General features: G+C 44.1%; 2 protein-coding genes across 5 annotated transcripts in view; one reads left to right on the forward strand and one right to left on the reverse strand.

Moving 5' to 3' along the window:
• The window catches only part of LOC130267160 (uncharacterized), a 46,191-nt gene extending 34,014 nt beyond the window's left edge, over positions 1–12,177 (reverse strand). For 2 of the 3 annotated variants that reach the window (XM_056516492.1, XM_056516491.1), the window contains exon 1: positions 12,109–12,177. The gene's annotated coding sequence lies outside the window, so the exon portion shown is untranslated. Of the gene's footprint in view, positions 1–12,069; positions 12,084–12,108 lie in introns of those variants that run through there. The other variant, XM_056516493.1, reaches the window with a different exon arrangement.
• The window catches only part of RARS1 (arginyl-tRNA synthetase 1), a 49,449-nt gene continuing 38,969 nt past the window's right edge, over positions 11,965–22,444 (forward strand). Inside the window, exons 1-3 of one of the 2 annotated variants that reach the window (XM_056516488.1) lie at positions 11,965–12,245; positions 18,692–18,826; positions 21,643–21,831. In XM_056516488.1, coding sequence (XP_056372463.1) covers positions 12,201–12,245; positions 18,692–18,826; positions 21,643–21,831 — 369 coding nt within the window. In that variant the 5' untranslated portion in view covers positions 11,965–12,200. Of the gene's footprint in view, positions 12,246–12,377; positions 12,477–18,691; positions 18,827–21,642; positions 21,832–22,444 lie in introns of those variants that run through there. The other variant, XM_056516489.1, reaches the window with a different exon arrangement.

Genomic DNA, 22,444 nt, shown 5'->3' on the forward strand with positions numbered 1-22,444 from the left:
GGATCGGAAGGCTGACTGTGCCATGAGGCGCTCCTACTCCACTGCTTCTGCGTCTGCATCAGTGGCGATAGCTTGCTCTGAGGTAGCAAACTTTTTGAAGACCCGTCTTTCTAACATCCAGTCGGATTTGGACCAGGGGGTTCCTAGAGATGAAATTCTTTCATCCTTCAAGACGTCCAATCTGGCCGTTGATTTTTTGTGCGATGCTTCCACCCAGCATCTTAAATTGGCCTCCAAGTCTATGGCCCTGGCTTCTGCTGGACGACGTCCTCTATGGTTAAAACCTTGGAAGGTTGACAACTCTTCCAAGAACACCTTATGTGCTATGCCTTACGAACCCGGCATTCTTTTCGGAGCTGAGCTGGACCGCATTATGGAGGGACTTTCTGACAAGAAAGGCAAGTCCCTTCCTTATTCCTCCTTTCGTGGTCGAGGGCGGCGTTCTGGGGGCGGATCAGCCCCCCAGCCTAAGCCTCAGAGAGACTGGGGTAATCAACGCCGGGGCGGAAAACGCTCCCGTGGCCCCAAAGACAACAGAAAGCTCTGACTGCGGGCTTCTACGAAGCTCTGGGTTCCTTGCCGAGGTGACCTTTCCAGTTTCCCATCCTGCCCCCCAGATTCCAGTTGGTGGTCGTCTTCACCACTTTTCAAGCGCCTGGTCCCTCCACATTCAGGATCCTTGGGTCCTGAGATTAATCTCGGATGGTTATTCGATAGACCTCGAATCAATTCCCCCATCCAATTATGTGGAGACAAGAGTTCTTTCACCAATCAAACAGGGGGCGCTAGAAACCTACATTCTGGAATACATCCAGAAGAAGGCCTTAGAGGAAGTTCCTCTTGCAGAGCGGGGGTCAGGAATTTATTCTCCAGTCTTCCTAGTTCCCAAGGTAACAGGAGACTGGCGGATGATTATAGATCTGAGATATCTCAATCAGTATGTAAAGCACAAACGCTTTCGTATGGAAACTATTCAATCTGTGGTCAACCTCATCTCGCCAGGGGATTACCTGGCTACTCTGGATCTAAAGGATGCTTACCTTCATATTCGGTATCCAGAAAGTATCTAAGGATCGCAGTTCAGGTAGGGGGAGTTCTAAAACACCTCCAGTTTGTAGCCCTCCCGTTTGGAATTTCTTCGGCCCCACACACATTTACCAAAGTGGTGGTAGCGGTAGTTGCTGCTCTAAGGCTCCAGGGGCTCAGCATCGTTCCCTACCTAGACGATTGGCTCCTCAGAGCTCCTTCTTCTGCGATCCTGTCCCAACATCTGCAACTAGCAGTATCCTTCCTTCACCAGTTAGGGTGGATAGTCAATTGGGCCAAATCCAATTTCCTCCCAACGACCTCAGTGAGGTTCCTCGGTTTCATAGTCGACTCAATCTCCATGACACTTTACCTCTCTCCCGAGAGGAAATCTCGGGTTCAGGAATCGGCCCTTTTTCTCTCTGTACCCCGGAGAGTTTCCATTCGCACTCTCATGCGGATGTTGGGACTTATGTCCGCTACCGTGGATGCGGTTCCTTGGGCTCTTTGGCATCTACGCCCTCTTCAATCAGAGGTGCTCGCCACTTGGAATCTCAGGCCCTCGGGCCTAAACAAGTGCCACTCCCTGTCTTATCGAGTCCGGTCCTCTCTCAGATGGTGGACTCACCTCGAGGACGGCAAGTCAATGATCCAACCCCCTTGGATCATACTTACTACCGACGCGTCCCTTGTAGGTTGGGGAGCGCATCTCTTGGATCTGTTAGTGCGGGGATCTTGGTCTCCTCAGGAGAGAGGGTTAACCTCCAATCTCCTCGAGATTCGAGCCATCAGATTAGCACTCCTCCACTTTGCTTCTCTTCTTCAAGGGAAAGCAGTAAAGATCCAATCCGACAGCATGACGGCTGTATTGTACATCAACAAGCAGGGAGGCACTCGATCACAAAGCCTCCTCAGAGAGGTGGGTCTGATCTTGGATTGGGCAGAGAGGAACCTAACCCACCTGTCGGCAGTTCACATTCGGGGATCTCTCAATGTGATCGCCGACCGCCTGAGCAGAGGACTTTCAACTGGAGAATGGTCTCTCCATCCAGAGATGTTCAAACAAATAACACTCAGGTGGGGTATGCCAGAAATAGATCTTATGGCAACAAGGTTCAACACCAAAGTGGTGAGATTTTGTTCCCTGTACAGGGAAGACAACCCAGTAGCAATCGATGCTCTCTCAATCCCATGGAGGTTCAGGCTGGCCTACATCTTCCCTCCAATTTCCTTGATCCCAAGGGTATTGATGAAAATCAGGCAGGACCAAGCCTCTGTCATAGCCATAATTCCATTTTGGCCCAAGAGAGCTTGGTTTACCCAACTCTTGCAAATGAGTCGGGGACAATTCTGGAGGCTTCCCCCAGAGCAAGCACTAGTGTCGGGGGACACTCACAGCTGCTCAAATCTTCAAATGTTCAACCTGACAGCCTGGAGGTTGACCAGTCCCTTCCACATCTAGAAGGGCTTTCTAGTGCGGTCTTGAATACCCTCTCGCATTCCAGAGCGGAGTCCACTAACAGAGCCTATAAAAGAATTTGGACAACTTTTCAGTCTTGGTGCTCCAAGAAACAACTACCTGGACAGAATCCAGCTGTTGCCACAATCCTCAACTTTCTCCAGGAGGGATTAGACAAGAATCTATCTCCTTCCACACTCAGAGTTCAGGTATCAGCCATCTCTGCCTTTCTCAATAAACCATTGTCTCAAGACCCACTAGTCAAAATATTCTTGAGGGGATCCTCAAGGTTAAAACCTACAATTATACAACCTGTCCCAGCATGGGACTTATCGATGGTGCTCAAGGGGTTAGCATCTCCCCCCTTTGAGCCCTTGGAGGAGGTGGACATGAAGTTTGTTACCATTAAAATAACTTTTTTACTGGCAATCACTTCAGCCAAAAGGATTGGGGAACTTCAAGCGCTCTCGGCACTTGAACCATATACTAAATTTTTGCCGGATCGAGTGTTACTCAGATTCATGCCATCCTTTATACCTAAAGTTCCATCATTCCAAAATATAAATCAAGTTATATCCCTGCCAGTATTTTCTCCTCCTCCATCCTCCAATGAAGATAGGGCTCTTCATTGCCTAGATATCTCGAGATGTCTCCAGATCTATATAAGAAGATCTTTGGAGTTTCGGAAGGATGAAAATCTGCTAATTCTCTTTTCAGGACCCAAGAGAGGTTTTAAAGCTTCAAAGCCCTCCATCAGTAGATGGGTAAAAGATGCCATTCGTATTGCCATGGTATCCCAAGGTAAGGAGCCTCCTGAGTTTGTAAAAGCTCATTCCACCAGGTCTGTATCTACCTCCTTTGCGGAAAGGAGTCTTGTTCCCTTGGAACATATATGCAAAGCTGCTTCCTGGAGTTCACTCTCCACATTTATCACCCACTACAGACTTGACAGTAGATTGGCCGATTTTTCCTCATTTGGACGGACAGTATTATCTGCCGTCAGGCATGAGAGCCCTCCCTCATAGGGTTTCTGCTTGCCATTTCCCCATCTGTGCTACTGGTTAGGACGTAAGGGAATCGTTAATTTCTAACGATAATTTGTTTTCCCTTAGTCCTAACAGTAGCACAACTTTCCCTCCCTAGTTAAGTTATTTTCTTCTATTATTTGCCTTTAGTTCTTCTTGTTACTACACAATGAGGCAGAGGATGACCCTCTTACTTATACAGGGGGTTGTGGGTGTGTCTTTACTGATTGTTTAATTAGGTTCAATAAAACTTCCATCTGTTCTACCAGTTCGCGGGGGGTGGAATACCCCATCTGTGCTACTGTTAGGACTAAGGGAAAACAAATTATCGTTAGAAATTAACGATTTTCTGACCCCTATAACTCTTTTAATTTTCTGCGTACAGGGAGGTATGATGGCTCATATTTTGCACCGTGATCTGAAGTTTTATGGGTACCATTTTTGTATTGATCATACTTTTTGATTGCTTTTTATTAATTTTTTCATGATATAAAAAGTGACCAAAAATACGCAATTGTGGAATTTGGAATTTTTTTGCGCGTACACCATTGACCGTGCCGTTCAATTAATGATATACTTTTATAGTTCGAACAGTTCCGCACGCGGCGATACCACGTACGTTTATTTTTATTTACAGTTTTTTTTTCAAATGGGGAAAAGGGGGGTGATTCTTACTTTTATTAGGGAAGGTGTATAATGATCTTTATTAACTTTTTTTTTTTTACACTTTTTTTTTTGCAGTGTTAAAGCCCCCCCTAGTGGCTATTACACTCACATACCGATCTCATACACAGATCATTGCCTTGCATTGACACGGCAAAGATCAGTGTTATCGGCGGTCAATTGCTCAAGCCTGGATTTCAGGCTTTGAGCAGTCAATCGCCGATCGGACGTGACAGAGGCAGGTAAGAGTAGGGCTATGGTCGGCACAATCTGAAAGGTGGTGGTGCACGAGGAGAGAAGTAATACAGTGTAATGAAGGAGGTCCCAGCACTCACCGATGCAAGCAATTGATATTTTATTGTATATCCAAGTCACAGGACGCGTTTCGGCACTTAGCCTTCCTCTGCTGTCAACTGGATCGCTCGCAGGCGCCAGTTATATGCACGAGGAGGCGCCCTAGAGTGACCTCACTCCACTGGCCGGCACGCCGGGAGAGGCGTCACGTTGTCATGGTAACATTTCAACAAGGCGTCATATATAAACAAAATGTCATAATGCAGTGTAAAACATTGTATTTGATATACATAGTAAAAAACGAAGTGTTCTCTGTACCAATATATAATCGGTCTACTGGTAGACCATATTATTCTTTGGTTACTATGTGACTATTATTACTATGGTGCTATGATAGTTGCTACAATGTTGCCTTTTTTACATTATGCCCTTTTTTTCATTATACAATTTTCTTTTGTGACCACCAGTTGATTGTCGGACCCCTATTCTAGGATGATATATGGATGCTATGCTGCTACTACTAGCCAGCTGCTTATGCCAGACACTGTCTGCCTTGCATTGTCAAGATTTCAGATATGACATATATGAGATCACACCACCATTACTTATGTGACTAGATCCCATTGATTCATATATTTTGGTGGATCCTCTCTGACTGTTATTTAGTGGGTGACCAGCTCTATCTAGCTGGATGCGCGGCTGCGCTCTATTCTCCCAATTGAAATTACAGGACTTTGTTTGCGCTGCTATTCACTGCCAGACGCGAGCGGTTGTTTCTTGGGGTCCTGGCAACTCATCGCCATAGGCGTTTGTATTACGTCCTCGGACATTGATGAGCTGCGCCAACTCCCCCCTGCCGGGGGAGCGAGTACAGCACCGCGTCCGGTCGGCAGTGAACCGCTACATTATTTTTTCATATTACCTTTTTCATTACCTGATGCATTTCTATATTCCCCGCTGCTGATATGAGCGGGATGATGCGCACACTTCCTTTGTTACTATGTATATCAAATACAATGTATTACACTGCATTATGACATTTTGTTTATATATGACGCCTTGTTGATATGTTACCATGACAACGTGACGTCGCTCCCGGCGTGCCGGCCAGTGGAGTGACGTCCCTCTAGGGCGCCTCCTCGTGCATATAACTGGCGCCTGCGAGCGATCCAGTTGACAGTAGAGGAAGGCTAAGTGCCGAAACGCGTCCTGTCACTTGGATATACAATAAAATATCAATTGCTTGCATTGGTGAGGCAGGTAAGAGACCCTCCTGCTGCGTCTCCTGCTGCGTTTTTCACCGCGATGGTCCCGATCAGCCCAACTGAGTTGCCGGGAAGCTTCTACTTTCATTTTAGACGCGGTGATCAACTTTGAACGCCGCATCTAAAGGGTTAATAGCGCGCGGCACAACGATCAGTGCCGCACGCTATTAGCCCAGGGTCCCGGCTTTCATTAGCCGCCGGGACCAACCCAGTTAAAACAAGTCAAAATGAGGCTCAGTAGTGTGTGTAGCCTCCACGTGCCCGTATGACCTCCCTACAATGCCTGGGCATGTTCCTGATAAGGTGGCAGATAGTCTCCTGAGGGATGTCCTCCCAGACCTGGACTAAAGCATCTGCCAACTCCTAGACAGTCTGTGGTGCAAAGTGGCATTGGTGGATGGAGTGAGACATGATGTCCCAGATGTGCTCAATCGGATTCAGGTCTGGGAAACGGGCGAGCCAGTCCATAGCACCAATGACTTCCTCTTGCAGGAACTGCTGGCACACTCCAGTCACATGAGGCCTAGCATTGTCTTGTATTAGGAGGAACCCAGGGCCAAACGCACCAGCATATGGTCTCACAAGGGGTCTGAGGATCTCATCTCAGTATCTAATGGCAGTCAGGCTACCTCTGGCAAGCACATGGAGGACTGTGCGGCCCCCCAAAGAAATGCCACCAAACACCATTGCTGAATCACTGCCAAACCGGTCATGCTGAAGGATGTTGCAAGCAGCAGAACGTTCTCCACGACATCTCCAGACTCTGTCACATGTGCTCAGTGTGAACCTGCTTTCGTCTGTGAAGAGCACAGGGCACCAGTGGTGAATTTGCCAATCTTGGTGTTCCATGGCAAATGCCAAACGTCCTGCACAGTGTTAAGCTGTAAGCACAACCCCCACCTGTGGACGTCGGGCCATCATACCACCCTCATGGCGTCTGTTTCTGACCGTTTGCACATGCACATTTGTGGCCCGCTGGAGGTAATTTTGCAGGGCTCTGGCAGTGCTCCTCCTTGCACAAAGGCGGAGGTAGCGGTCCTGGTGCTGGGTTGTTTCCCTCCTACGGCCTCCTACACGTCTCCTTATGTACTGGCCTGTCTCCCAGTAGTGCCTACAATGCTCAGAAGAGAAGTAGTCACATTTGGCTTTTGGAAAGCAAATTTTGCTGTAATGGTTTTTTCTAGGGCAAGTCGCATTTAGGAAGCCCCTATGGTGCCAGAACAGCAAAAAAATAAATAAATAAAAAATACATACTATTTTGGAAACTACACCCCTCAAGGAACGTAACAAGGGGTACAGTGCACCTTTGCAACTCACAGGTGTTTGACGATTTTTTGTTAAAGTTGGATGTGTAAATAAGAAAAAATTGCACTAAAATGCTGTTTTTTACCCAAATTTTACATTTTTTACAAGGGGTAATAGGAGAAAATGAGCCCCTAAATTTGTAACCCCATTTCTTCCGAGTATAGAAATACCCCATGTGTGGATGTCAAGTGCTCTGCTGGGGCACTACAATGCTTAGAAGAGGAGGAGCGGCATTGAGCTTTTGGAAAGACAATTTGTTTGGAATGGAAGTCAGGGGCCATGTGCATTTACAAATGTAGTGCAATTGCTCCCGAGTACGGAAATACCCCATATGTGGCCCTAAACTGTTTCCTTGAAATACGACAGGGCTCCGAAGTGAGAGAGCGCCATGCGCATTTGAGGACTAAATTAGGGATGGCATAGGGGTGGACATAGGGGTATTCTACGCCAGTAATTCCCAAACAGGGCGCCTCCAGCTGTTACTAAACTCCCAACATGTCTGGACAGTCAGTGGCTGTCCGGAAGTGCTGGGAGTTGTTGTTTTGCAACAGCTGGATGCTCAGTTTTGGAAACACTGCCTTTTTCATTTTTATTGGGGGGGGGGGGAACCGTGTAAGGGGGTGTATATGTTGTGTTTTACCCTTTATTATGTGTTAGTGTAGTGAAGTGTAGAGTTTTTAGGGTACATTCATACGGGCGGGGGTTTACAGTGAGTTTCCTGCTAGGAGTTTGTGCTGCGGTGAAAAATTAGCAACAGCTCAAACTTCAAGCAGGAAACTTACCGTAAACCCGTCAGTGTGAATGTACCCTGTACAATTCACATGGGGGGGCAAACCTCCAGCTGTTTCAAAACTACAACTCCCAGCATTTCCTGACAGACCGTACATGATGGGAGTTGTACTTTTGCAACAGTTGGAGGCACACTGGTTGGAAAACCTTCAGTTAGGTTCTGTTACCTAACTCAGTATTTTCCAACCAGTGTGCCTCCAGCTGTTGCAAAACCACAACTCCCAGCATGTACTGATCGCCAAAGGGCATGCTGGGATATGTAGTTATGCAACAGCTGGAGGTACGCAACTACAATTCCCAGCATGCAGAGACGGCTGTTTGGGCATGCTGGGATTTGCAGTTTTGCGACTTCTGGAGGGCTACAGTTTAGAGACCACTGCACAGTGATCTCCAAACTGTGGCCCTCCAGATGTTGCAAAACTACAAATCTCAGCATGCCCAGACAGCAAACTGCTGTGTGGGCATGCTAGGAGTTGTAGTTTTGCAAGATATAGAGGGCCACAGTTTAGAGACCACTGCACAGTGATCTCCAAACTGTAACCCTCCAGCTCTTGCAAAAATGCAAATCCCAGCATGCCCAGACAGCAAACTGCTGTGTGGGCATGCTGGGAGTTGTAGTTTTGCAACATCTGGAGGACTACAGTTTAGAGATCACTGTAGTGGTATCCAAACTGTCGCCCTCCAGATGTTGCTAGGCAACTCACCGGCTTCGGTAGAATCCAGGGAGCCGCATCGCCGCTGCTGATGGGTAAGTGGACTTCGGCGCAGGTCCCTGTCGGTTTTCCCGTTCTGCCCCGCCTATTGTGGGTGAGCAGAACGGGGAAACCGAAAGTTAACCCCCCGCCCCCGATCTGCTATTGGTCGTCGCTTCTTTACGGCCAATATGAGGGGTGGCACCCCTGCCACCTCACTCCTATTCCTTCAGGGGGATCGTGTGTGTCTTGGACAACCCCAATCCCCCTTATATTCCGGGTCACCATAGACCCGTATGACCCGGAATCGGCGCAAATCGCCGTTGTGAATTCACCGCCGATATGGGGGGTCTGATGACCCCCCTGGGCATTTGCACGGGGTGCCTGCTGATTGATATCAGCAGGCACGGCGGGGGCTAAAATTCCCACGGGCGTACCTTTACGTTTTTACGAGCGGAGAAGGGGTTAAACCCCGTGGGTCCTGGTTGCTACGGGCAGCCGTGATCCACAGCTAACGCCGGGCACCGCCGATCAGGCTGATGCCCAGCATTAACCCTTTAGACGGCGAGATCAAAGTTGATACCGGCGTCTAAACTGAAAGTAAGACTATCCCGGCAGCTTAGCGGAGCTGATCAGGACTATCGCGACAGAATCGCGATGTGCTGATCGGCTTACTGGACGACGGGAGGATCCTCACCTGCCTCCTCGTCATCCAATCGGCAATCTACTGCTCCATGCCTGTAACACTGATCAATGTTATGCTATGGCATAGCATTGAACAGTGTATGCAATCAAAATATTGCATGGTATAGCCCCCTAAGGGGGCTAAAAAAATAAATTTAAAAAAAAGGAAAAAGTTGTAAAAAAAAAATAAGAGCATAAATGTGAATAAGCCCACCCCTAATAAAAATTTTAATCACCCCCCTTTTCCTGTTTTTTTTAAATAAAAAAAATTTAATTAAAAAAAAAATCCTATGTGTTACCACCGTGTGCGTAAATGTCGGACCTATTAAAATATTGGGTTAGCTAAACCGCATATAGCCCTCATATAGCCCCATACGCAGAAAAATAAAAAAAAATTATAGGGGTCAGAAGATGACAATTTTAAACATACTAATTTTGGTGTATGCAGTTATAATTGTTTTTTTAAAGTAGTAAAATAAATAAAACCTATATAAATTGGGTATCCCTGTAACAGTGTGGACCTACAGAATAAAGATAATGTGTCATTTTTATGAAAAGTGCACTGGGTCGAAACGCAAGCCCTAAAAAGTTGCAAAATGGCGTTATTTTATTTCACGCAACAAACAATCATTTTTTTGTTTTGCCGAAGTTTATGTTATAAAATAAGTGATGTCATTATAAAGAACAATTGGTGACGCAAAAAACATGACCTTATATGGGTCTGTAGGTGCAAAATTGAAGGCGTTAAGATGAGGAGGAAAAAATGAAAGTGCAAAAATAAAGATTGTTTTGAGTCCTTAAGGGGTAAACTTTTTTTGTATGTATTATTGGTTTACCACAAGGACCTATTATAAGCCATCAGTAGATGGCTTATATATAGTAATGGCCGTAAATGTTGGCACCCCTGAAAATGAAGTATTTCTCACAGAAAAGGATTGCAGTAACACATGTTTTGCTATACACATGTTTATTCCCTTTGTGTGTATTGGAACTAAACCAAAAAAGGGAGGAAAAAAGCTAATTGGACATAATGGGGGAGATTTATCAAAACCTGTGCAAAGGAAAAGTTACCCATAGCAACCAATTTGATCATTTTGCAGAGGCCTTGTTAAAAATGAAAGAAGTGCGCTGATGGGTTGCTGTGGGCAACTGGACACTTTCCTCTGGGCAAGTTTGATAAATCTCCCCCAATGTCACACCAAACTCCAAAAATGGTCTGGACAAAATTATTGGCACCCTTTCAAAATTGTGGAAAAATAAGATTGTTTCAAGCATGTGATGCTCCTTTAACCTCACCTGGGGCAAGGAACAGGTGTGGGCAATATAAAAATCACACCTGAAAGCAGAAAAAAAGGAGAGAAGTTCACTTAGTCTTTGCATTGTGTGTCTGTGTTTGCCACACTAAGCATGGACAACAGAAAGAAGAAAACTTTCTGAGGACTTGAGAACCAAAATTGTGGAAAAATATCAACAATCTCAAGGTTACAAGTCCATCTCCAGAGATCTGGATTTGCCTTTGTCCACAGTGCACAACATTATCAAGAAGTTTGCAACCCAAGGCACTGTAGCTAATCTCCCTGGGCATGGACGGAAGAGAAAAATTTATGAAAGGTGTCAATGCAGGAAGGTCTGGATGGTGGATAAGCAGCCCCAAACAAGTTCCAAAAGATATTCAAGCTGTCCTGCAGGCTCAGGGAGCATCAGTGTCCATGAGAACTATCCATCAACTCAAGTTAATTTGCCAAAATGAACTTGAGTAAGCCAAATTTCTGGGAAAACATCTTGTGGAAAGATGAGACCAAGATAGAGCTTTTTGGTAAAGCACATCATTCTACTGTTTACCGAAAACGGAATAAGGCCTAAAAAGAAAAGAACACAGTACCTACAGTGAAATATGGTGGAGGTTCAATGATGTTTTGGGGTTGTTTTGCTGCCTCTGGCACTGGGTGCCTTGAATGTGTGCAAGGCCTCATGAAATCTGAGGATTACCAACGGATTTTGGTCGCATTGTACAGCCCAGTGTCAGAAAGCTGAGTTTGCGTCTGAGTAAAGGGGTCTTCCAGAAATGGATGGCAACAAAGCACTGGAGAGTTCTGAAGTGGCCAGCAATGAGTCCAGATCTAAATCCCATTGAACACCTGTGGAGAGATCTTAAAATTGCTGTTGGGAAAAGGCACCCTTCCAATAAGAGAGACCTGGAGCAGTCTGCAAAGGAAGAGTGGTCCAACATTCCGGCTGAGAGGTGTAAGAAGCTTATTGATGGTTATAGGAAGTGACTGATTTCAGTTATTTTTTCCAAAGGGTGTGCAACCAAATATTAAGTTAAGGTGCCAATAATTTTGTCCAGCCCATTTTTGGAGTTTGGTGACATTATGTCCAATTTGCATTTTTTCCTCACTTTTTTTGTTTAGTTCCAATACACACAAAATGAATAAACATGTGTATAGCAAAACATGTGTTACTGCAATCCTTTTCTGTGAGAAATTCTTCATTTTCTTGAAACATTTCAGGGGTGCCAACATTTACGGCCATGACTGGAGCTCAATGTAATGCATTATGTTGGTTTATGTTTTCTGAAGAAGAAAAAAACGCAAAAAAGTTGTTTCCAGCTTCTGAATAGTCACAAGCATTTGTTACACGACATAGACCAGTGTTCCCGACCTGTGGCTCTCCAGTTGTTGCACAACTACAACTACCAGCATGCCCAGACAGCCAAAGACTGTGGTAACTACTGTATGGCCGCAGGTTGGGAAGAACTGACAGACTGATGGTTGCAGTTGTTGATACAGGGCTGTCAGGTCATGCTGGGATTTGTAGTTTTGAAGCAGATGATGAACTGAAACAGACTAGAAATCAATGACACGAACTTGCCCGCCGCGCGCTATAACCCTGATCACGTGACCAACCGTCAGGACCCGGTAACCCCTGCAGTCCCGCCTGCTAGTAGTGACGCGGTTTCCTGTCCGGCCTCTTCCCCCGGTGTCAGTGTGAGCGGAGCATGGAGGGACTGGTTGGGCGCTATGAGCAGAGGCTGCTGCAGCAGGTCAGGCGGAATGTTATGGGGCATGGTGTGTGATAGACGGCTGTCTGCCGCGTGTCACTGCTATCTGTACAGTCATGTGCCACAAGTACAGTCCGGTCTCTGGAAAGCGGAGTCACCGTTTCCGGGTGGTTTGAGGAGCGCATGCGCATGAGTGCTCTCAGGCAGGTCTCCCTACCAACCAGCGATAAATGAAAGCAACTGTCTGATTGGTCAGTGTGGCCAGAAAAGAAAGTAAGGTTCTGATTGGTGAATGAATGCTTGAGTGAAAGGCTCTGATCGGTGTCCACAAGTAGAAAGAAGGTTCTGATTGGTTCATGTGGGCACACATAAAAGCGGGGGTTCTAATTGCTTCACGTGGGGTTCTGATTGGTTCGTGTGGGTTCACATAAAAGTGGGGTTGGAATTGCAACCTTCTGATTGGTTTATGAAGGCGCACATGAAAGCTGGGTTCTGATTGGTTAAAGAGGGCACACCTGATAGCGGGGGTTCAGATTGGTTTGTAAGGACACACCGATAAGTTTGGTTGTGATTGGTTTATGCAGGCACACATGAAAGCGGGGTTCTGATTGGTTTATGCAGGCACACATGAAAGCGGGGTTCTGATTGGTTTATGCAGGCACACATGAAAGCGGGGTTCTGATTGGTTTATGCAGGCACACATGAAAGCGGGTTCTGACTGGTCTCGGTGTGACTGGATTACATTGTACATTCAGTTTCTGGATTTTTCTTAAATTTTGTTAGTAAAATGTATAAAATATTTTCATTATCAATAATTAAAAGCACCTCATCCAGTCACACTGAATGCAGCAGCTAGGAAGCATAGTGGTCTCCAACTTATGGCTCTCTGGTCGTTGTAAAAGTACAACTCCAAGTAGCCATCTACTTTTTGGGCATGGACACCTTCCTTCCTTGGCCATTATATTAGTACCTCAAATAAATAATCTAATAATGATACTATAGAGAATGGGTAGAACAGCTCACCAGTAAGATGTCCTGTCCACAGCGCGGCAGGTGTTATGGCAGCACCAACATCCAAGACAAAGAAAGATATTAGAGATGAGCGAACTTACAGTAAATTCGATTCGTCACAAACTTCTCGGCTCGGCAGTTGATGACTTATCCTGTGTAAATTAGTTCAGCCTTCAGGTGCTTCCGTGGGCTGGAAAAGGTGGATACATTCCTAGGAAAGAGTCTCCTAGGAATGTATCCACCTTTTCCAGCCCACCGGAGCACCTGAAAGCTGAACTAATTTATGCAGGAAAAGTCATCAACTGCCGAGCCGAGAAGTTCGTGATGAATCGAATTTACTGTAAGTTCGCTCATCTGTAAAAGATATGCCAGCGTGGAAATATGCAGAGTCCATCAGCAACACAGGTAAGTGAACAAAGGCATGACGCCCTTAGTCATGTGCGGTCCATGCCTGAAATGCGTCATGCCTTTGTTCACGTTCCTGTGCTGCTGATCTTATTCTTAATAAATGGGACTCTGCATATTTCAATCACTGGCGTAGAATACCCCTATGTCCACCCCTATGCAATCCCTAATTTAGTCCTCGAATGTGCATGGCGCTCTCACTTCGGAGCCCTGTCGTATTTCAAGGAAACAGTTTAGGGCCACATATGGGGTATTTATGTACTCTGGAGAAATTGCACTACAAATTTTGGGGGGCTTTTTCTCCTTTTACCCCTTATGAAAAGGAAAAGTTGGGGGCTACACCAGCTTGTTAGTGTAAAAAAAATTTAAAAAAAATGTACACTAACATGCTGGTGTTGCCCCATACTTTTTATTTTCACAAGCGTTAAAAGGAAAAAAAGACCCCCAAAATTTGTAACACAATTTCTCCTGAATACGGAAATACCCCATATGTGGACGTAAAATGCTCGGCGGGCGCACAACAAGGCTCAGGAGTGAGAGCGCACTATGTACATTTGAGGCCTAAATTGGTGATTTGCACAGGGGAGGCTGATTTTACAGCGGTTCTGACAAACGCAAAAAAAGAAATACCCACATGTGACTCCATTTTGGAAACTAAACCCCTCATGTAATGTATTAAGGGGGTACAGTGAGCATTTACGCCCCACAGGTGTCTGACAAATTTTTGGAACAGTGGTCTGTGAAAATGAAAAATGTAATTTTCCCACTGTTCCAAAGATCTGTCAAACGCCAGTAGGGTGTAAATACTCACTGCACCCCTTATTAAATTCTGTGAGGGGTGTAGTTTCCAAAATGGGGTCACATGTTGGGGGGGGGGTCCACTGTTCTGGCACCACGGGGGGCTTTGTAAATGCACATGGCCCTTGACTTCCATTCCAAACAATTTATTTTCCCAAAAGCTCAATGGCGCTCCTTCTCTGCTGAGCATTGTAATTCGCCAGCAGAGCACTTGACGTCCACACATGGGGTATTTCCATACTCAGAAGAGATGGGGTTACAAATTTTGGGGGGCATTTTGTCCTATTACCCTTTGTAAAAATTTTACATTTGAGGGAAAACTAGCATTTTAGTGAAAAAAAAAAAGAATAATTTGCACATCCAACTTTAACGAAAAGTCGTCAAACACCTGTGGGGTGTTAAGGCTCACTGGACCCCTTGTTACGTGCCTTGAGGGGTGTAGTTTCCAAAATAGTATCCCATGTGTTTTTTTTTTTTTGCTTCCTAAATGGGACATGCCCCCAATAAACCATTTCAGCAAAATTTGCTTTTCAAAAGCCAAATGTGACTCCTTCTCTTCTGAGCATTGTAGTTCGCCCGCAAAGCATTTTACGTCCTAAAATGGGGTATTTCCATACTCACAAGAGATTGGGTTACAAATTTTGGGGGGCATTTTGTCCTATTATCCCTTTTGTAGTTTCCAAAATAGTATGCCATGTGTTTTTTCTTTTTTGCTGTTCTGGCACCATAGGGGCTTCCTAAATGTGATATGCCCCCCAAAAAGCCATTTCAGAAAAACTCACTCTCCATAATCTCACTGTCGCTCTTTCCCTTCTGAGCCCTCTACTGCGCTCGCCGAACACTTGACATACACATATGAGGTATTTTCTTACTCGAGAGAAATTGGGTTACACATTTTAGTAAGATTTCTTTCCTTTTACCCCTTGTAAAAATTCAATAACTGGGTCTACAAGAACATGCCAGTGTAAAAAATGAAGATTTTGAATTTTCTCCTTCAATTTGCTGCTATTCCTGTGAAACACCTAAATGGTTAACAAACCTTTTGAATGTCATTTTGAATACTTTGAGGGGTGCAGTTTTATAATGGGGTCATTTGTGGGGTATTTCTAATAAGAAGGCCCTTCAAATCCGCTTCAAAACAGAACTGGTCCCTGAAAAATTTCGATTTTGAAAATTTTGTGAAAAATTGGAAAATTGCTGCTATACTTTGAAGCCCTCTGATGTCTTCCAAAAGTAAAAACATGGCAACTTTGTGATGCAAACATAAAGTAGACATATTGTATATGTGAATCAATATATATTTATTTGGAATATAAATTTTCCTTGTAAGCAAAGAGCTTCAAAATTGCAAAATTTTCAATTTTTTTAAATAAAATTTTTGAATTTGTCACCAAGAAATGATGCACGTATCGACAAAATTTTACCACTAACATAAAGTAGAATATGTCACGAAAAAACAATCTCGGAATCAGAATGAAAGGTAAAAGCATCCCAGAGTTATTAATGCTTAAAGTGAAAGTGGTCAGATGTGCAAAAAATGGCCGTGTCCTACAGTGGGTCCTTAAGGGGTTAACTTGTACGCCCTGCATCCGCTCCTCTCCTATGACAGGGGCCTTAGGAGTCGAGCACGCGTCTAATGCCGGACATCAGCTATCAGCTTCCGGGACCCGTGTCTAATGCCAGACATCATTGATCGCGTTGATGCCCGGCATTAACCCGTTAAAATAGAAAAAAAAAGAAATCCCGGCAGCTCAGCAGAGCTGATCGGGACCACTGTGGTAAAACCACAGTGTACCGAACAGCAGAGAGGACGACGCAAGGCCCCTTACCTGCCTCCTTGCCGTCCATTCGGTGCTCTGATGCTCCACGACACCTCAGCAGCCTGGAGCAATCGACACTGATAACACTGATCAATGCTATGCTATGGCATAGCATTGAACAGTTTATGCAATCCTAGGAGTATGAAATATGGGGGCTAAAAAATGGAGTTTAAAAAATAAAAGTTAATGAATGTGAATTAACCCCTTCCCTTAAAAAAAAAAAAAAAAAAAAAATTAATCACCCCCTACAAAAAATTGTAAACAAAAATAAATATAAACATATGTGGTATTGCCGCCTGCGTAAATGTCCAAACTATAAAAGCAGAACTTTAATTAAACCAGTCTATGGTGTATATGTAAAGAAAAATCCACAAATGTGTATTTTTGGTCATTTTGTATACCCTAAAAAATGTATAAAAAGCAATTAAGACATCCCCATCAAAACAAAAATGGTACCAATAAAAACTACAGATCATGGTGCAAAAAATTTGCCCTCACTTATCACCGTATACAGAAAAATAAAAAAGTTGTAGGGGTCTGAACAATTTTAAATTTACAAATTTTTGTGCATAAAGTTATAAAACAAAATCAAACCTATATAAGTTGGGTATCATTTTAATTATGGACCTACAGAATAAAGATAAGGTGTCATTTTTCAGAAAAGTTCTCTTCATAGAAACGGAAGGCGCAAAAAATGAAAAAAGGGTGTGTTTTTTTTTATTTTGGCTCACAAATAATCTTTTTTTTGGTTTTGCCCGAAGATTTTGTGGTGAAATGCCTGATGTCATTGCAAAGTAAAAATGGTAGTGCATAAAACAAGCCCTCATATAGGTCTGTAGGTGGAAAACTGAAAGTGCTATGATTTTAAGAAGGTAAAGAGGAAAATACAAAAGTGCAAAAATGGAAAAATGGAAGAGTCCTTAAGGGTGTGTTCACACTGAGGAATGCATGCTGAATCTCCGCTCGCGGAATACAGCGGGCGGGGATTCAGCCTGGCTTGCAGAATACAGCGAGCGGAGGTTCAGCCTGGCTCGCGGAGGTTCAGCCTGGCTCGCGGAGGTTCAGCCTGGCTCGCGGAGGTTCAGCCTGGCTCGCGGAGGTTCAGCCTGGCTCGCGGAGGTTCAGCCTGGCTCGCGGAGGTTCAGCCTGGCTCGCGGAGGTTCAGCCTGGCTCGCGGAGGTTCAGCCTGGCTCGCGGAGGTTCAGCCTGGCTCGCGAAGTTTCATCCTGGCTCGCGGAGGTTCAGCCTGGCAGCCGGCGGCGGTAGGACTGTGCAGCACCATTGACTGCTATGCAGTGCTTGGGGAATCCCGCTCAAAGAATTCATTCACGCTGATGTTAAAGTTCACCGCGGGAATTACATAGTGTGAACGTACCCTAAGGGGTTAGGGAAATCCAGGCCTCCTGTCTCTACTGTTACCCTGTTCTTCAGTATTAGCATGCTATATCAGTATTCCAGGTCACTTGCAGGGAGAATGGTGTCCAGTACTTGCTCCGTCTCTACTTTCATGTGTACTGTTATGTTACTATTAGAAAAATATTATGCAACAGATGTGCAATGTCTTTGCGTTACTGTTTATGTGAATCCTTTTCATCTGCTCAAGAAAAACAGCTGCTGGAGTCACATGTATTCTTTGCTGTTCTAAAGCCGTAGGACAGTCTTTATACGTATTCATCTACTATGCCTAGATCACTGTTTCCCAACCAGAGTGCCTCCAATTGTTAGGGAACTGCAATTCTCAGCATTCCCAGACAGCCATATATCCCATTGGATAATGAACAGATAATGGCAAAATAAAAGTCCCTCAGGGTGTAGCAGATACCTGAGGAGAACGAGGGTCTGTTGGACTTAAAGGGGTACTCTGGTGGAAAACAATTTATTTGAAATCAACTGGTGCCAGAAAGTTAAACAGATTTGTAAATGACTTCTATTAAAACATCTCAATCCTTCCAGTACTTATCAGCTGCTGTATAATACAGAGAAAGTTCTTTTCTTTTTGAATGTATTTTCGGCAACTGTCCAGAGCAGGATAGGTTTGTCCTACTCTAGACAGTTCCTGACATAAACAGAGATGTCAGCAGAGAGCACTGTGGACAGACAGAAAAGAAATTAAAAAAGAAATGAACTTTCTCTGTAGTATACAGCAGCTGATAAGTACTGGAAGGATTAACATTTTTGGATAAAAGTAATTTACAAATCTGTTTAACTTTCTGGCACCAGTTGATTTAAAATAAATAGTTTTCCACCGGAGTACCCCTTTAAGCCTGTTCAAGTATTTTCCCTGAGGTAGGTGTTGTCAGAGGGATGTGGCAGCTACTTACTTCCCTCTGCATTGCAATAACCTATGTTTTGCAGAACTGTTAAACGCCATAAATGCCTGTTTACTGGAAACACAAGTTTTTCTACGCTTTCTTACAAGACTCTAACTAGTTTTGCTTTTCTTTTCACTTTAAGGAAGCAGAGATTAAATCTCTCACTGCTGAGATTGAAGCCCTAAGAAACTTTGCTTTTGTTGGTGACTCGCCAAGCTTAGACGGACTAAGGGACGAGAACTCCAAGCTCAAGTATCGACTGAACATCCTGCGCAAGGTAACTACCGAGAGTGCTTCTACTTGGTTTGACTGTAGGATAGGAGAGGTTTGGGGTGTTTTCGAATTGTATACACATACTTTACTAAATACAGTCCTGGTCCCAGGACTGGCACCTATTTCCCCAGCTGCCTCCTGCCTCCATAAACCAGTCCATAAAGCAGCAAATTAGACTACAGGTGTGCACATATGGGTGGCTTCCCTATGTCTCATTCAGGGCTCCCTCTGCTGAATAAAAATCCAATATAGAAAAGGAAGACATACTCTGGGAATTGCAGCAGTGTTCACTTTTATCTCACTTGTTCAAAAAGTCATTACAACAGAGAAATGAACATATTCACCCAGTGCAAGAAACAATTCAGAGATCCTCTCAGGAGTCCCCTCCCTTTCTCAACCTCTTTCCCCTCCCTTTCTCGAGGTTGAGAAAGGGAGGGGACTCCTGAAAGGTTCCTCCAGCTGTTCGCACACCAGCGAGCTCTTCCACACCCTGGGGATCAGCGTCTCCATGCGGCCAGGAGTGAATCATCCTGCTACAGCAAGCTCAGGATGAACTGCTCTTAAGACACCGCGCTGAGAGGATCTCTGATTTCTTGCACTGGGGGAATATGTTCATTTCTCTGTTGTAATGACTTTTTGAACAAGTGAGATAAAAATGAACATTGCTGCAATTCCCAGAGTATGTCTTTCTTTTCTATAAAGGTAGCCAAAAATGTCAGCAGGGGGTTGGGGCTGTCCTACTCCCCCCTCATACAAGACAATAGGATGCCCGCTCTGGTCCCTACCACATAGCACTTGCTGTGTGGACCAGAAGTAACATGGCCAGTGTTGTCATAGGGCTACATTAAAGGGGTACTCCGGAGGAAAGCAATATTTTTAAAATCAACTGGTGCCAGAAGTTAAACAGATTTGTAAATTACTTCTATTTAACAATCTTAATCCTTCCAGTACTTATAAGCTACTGTATGCACCACAGGAAGTTCTTTTCTTTTTGAATTTCTTTTCTGTCTGACACCTCTGTCCATATTAGGAACTGTATGGAGCAGGATAGGTTTACTATAGGGATTTGCACCTGCACTGTACAGTTCCTGACACAAACAGAAATGTCAGCAGAGAGCACTGTGGTCAGACAGAAAGGAAATTCAAAAAGAAAAGAACTTCCTGTGGAGCATACAGCAGCTGATAAGTACAGGAAGGAGTAAGATTTTTATATAGAAGTAATAAACAAATCTGTTTTAATTTTCTGGCACCAGTTGATTTAAAAAAAAAAAAAAAAAGTTTTCTAGTGGAGTACTCCTTTAACCACTTAAGGACCCAAGGCGTACTTGTACGTCCTTAGTCCGCTCCAGTTCTACAACGGGTCGGGCCCGGCCTCTAACAATGGCCGGGACCCATAGCTAATAGCGCGCGACATTGATCGCGTTCAAAGTTGATTGCCACATCTAAAGTGAAACTAAACTAATGCCTGCTAGCTCAGGGGGCTGTTAGGGACCGACGCGGTGAATTCGTGGCATCCCGAACATCTGTAGGACATGAGGAGGGTCCCCTTACCTGCCTCCTGGTGTCCGATTGCTGAATGACTGCTCAGTGCCTGAGATCCAGACATGAGCAGTCAAGCGTCAGAATCATTGATCAATGGTTTCCTATGAGAAACCATTGATCAGTGTAAAAGATCAGTGTGTGCAGTGTTATAGCCCCCTATGGAAGCTATAACAGTGCAAAAAAAAAAGTAAAAATAAAAAGTTAATAAAGATAATTTAACCCCTTCCCTAATAAAAGTTGTGTAAAAAAACTGTGTAAATAAAAGTAAACGTGGTATCACCGCGCGTGGAAATGTCAGAATTATAAAAATATATTGTTAATTAAACCGCACGGTCAATTGCGCACGCGCAAAAAATTCAAAAGAACAAAATAGTGTATTTTTGGTCACTTTTTATATCATGGAAAAAATGAATAAAAAGCGATCAATAAGTCTGATCAATACAAAATTTTACCGCTAAAAACTTCAGATCACGGCGCAAAAAATGAGCCCTCATACCACCCCATATGCAGAAAAATAAAAAAGTTATAGGGGTCAGAAGATGACAATTTTAAACATATAATTGGTGAAATGATTGATGTCATTACAAAGTAAAATTGGTGGCGCAAATAAAAGCCCTCATATGGGTCTGTAGGTGGAAAACGTTATGACTTTTAGAAGGTGAGGAGGAAAAAACTAAAGTGCAAAAAGGAACTCTGCTCCACACAGCCAAGAGCAATTCACTGTGAGATGGGCTGTGATTGGCTGAGACTGCACACAACCCCCTCAGCTCTCATCACTGAACTCTTTAGTGGGTCAGCTCTGCCCAGCAGCTTGCACAGCACAATATTATGCACTAAAAGCATCATGACTCTACAGTCTAGCGCAGCTCAAAGGGAAAGGTGAAATATTCAGCTCTATACACTGTGCTGAGGTGCCACCTGTATTTCCTGACTTTTGTCTCTGTCAGGCTGCTACAGGAGACAATCTGGAAGCAGGACTGCAGGCAGGACCAGGAGGAGGACCCCTGGTGACCAAACTTTTAGGGGTTGATCTAACTCATAAATATACAAAAAAAGTGATTCAAATAGGCTAATCTATAACTTATTAATTTTAATTAGGAAGTACCATTTAATGTCCCACAGTAGGACAAAAAGGCGAGTATGTTCCTGTCTATTTTTTGATAGTTAGATGTGATCATTATAGAATATCTCCATACCCAGTTATCTGAAACTTGGTCATCTGTTTTATTAATCTTCTTCCTTTTACTAAGAATGGTTTTATTTTTTTTCACCCGACAGAGTCTTCAGGAAGAGGAAGACAAATCAGTCAACAGAATGATTAACATCAATGTTCAGCTCCAAGAAATATTTGGAAGGGCTATAAGGGCATCATATCCTGAACTGGTAAATGCTCCATTGGCCGTCACTCCAAGTCAGCAGCCTAAATTTGGTGACTACCAGTGCAACAGCGCAATGGCAATTACCCAGGTAAACATGATCTGTGAATCTGTATTTGACCTTTTCAGGGGGTGTTCTATTTTTTTCTTTTGCTATTTTTCATTTATTATTTTTTATTCTTGACTTTGCAGTGAAAGAGAACAGCGTATTTTTTGAAAAAAAAGTGCAAAAATTATGAGCAAACATGTTAAAAAAAAAAATAAAATAAAAATGCAAATTCATGCCACCTCTGCCTTGCCTTAGGAGAGTGACATTCTACAGCAATTTTTTTTTCAGTTGTGCAAATTTTAACAAAGTCTGTGCGCCGTTTTCATAAATTTGGCAAACATAAGCCAAAAATACAGCAAAAGAGAAGCTGTGAAGTGGTGGTACGCAGACATGCATATTGATAAATCTCCCCCTTAATTCTTAATGTTTATACTTTTTTTTAAAGGGTTATTCTGTTCCCAAGTGTTCTGAACATTGAGTTCCGAACGCTGTCTGCGGGCTTCCGTGTTCACGCCCGCCCCATTGTGACATCACGGCCTGCCCCCTGAATGAAAGTCTATGAGAAGGGGGCGCGACGGCCGTCACGCCCCTTCCCATAAACTTGCATTGAGGGGGTGGGACGTGACGTCACATGACGGGGCTGGCGTGAACATGG

Source organism: Hyla sarda, chromosome 4 (genome assembly GCF_029499605.1).
Source record: "Hyla sarda isolate aHylSar1 chromosome 4, aHylSar1.hap1, whole genome shotgun sequence".
Lineage (NCBI taxonomy): Eukaryota > Metazoa > Chordata > Amphibia > Anura > Hylidae > Hyla > Hyla sarda.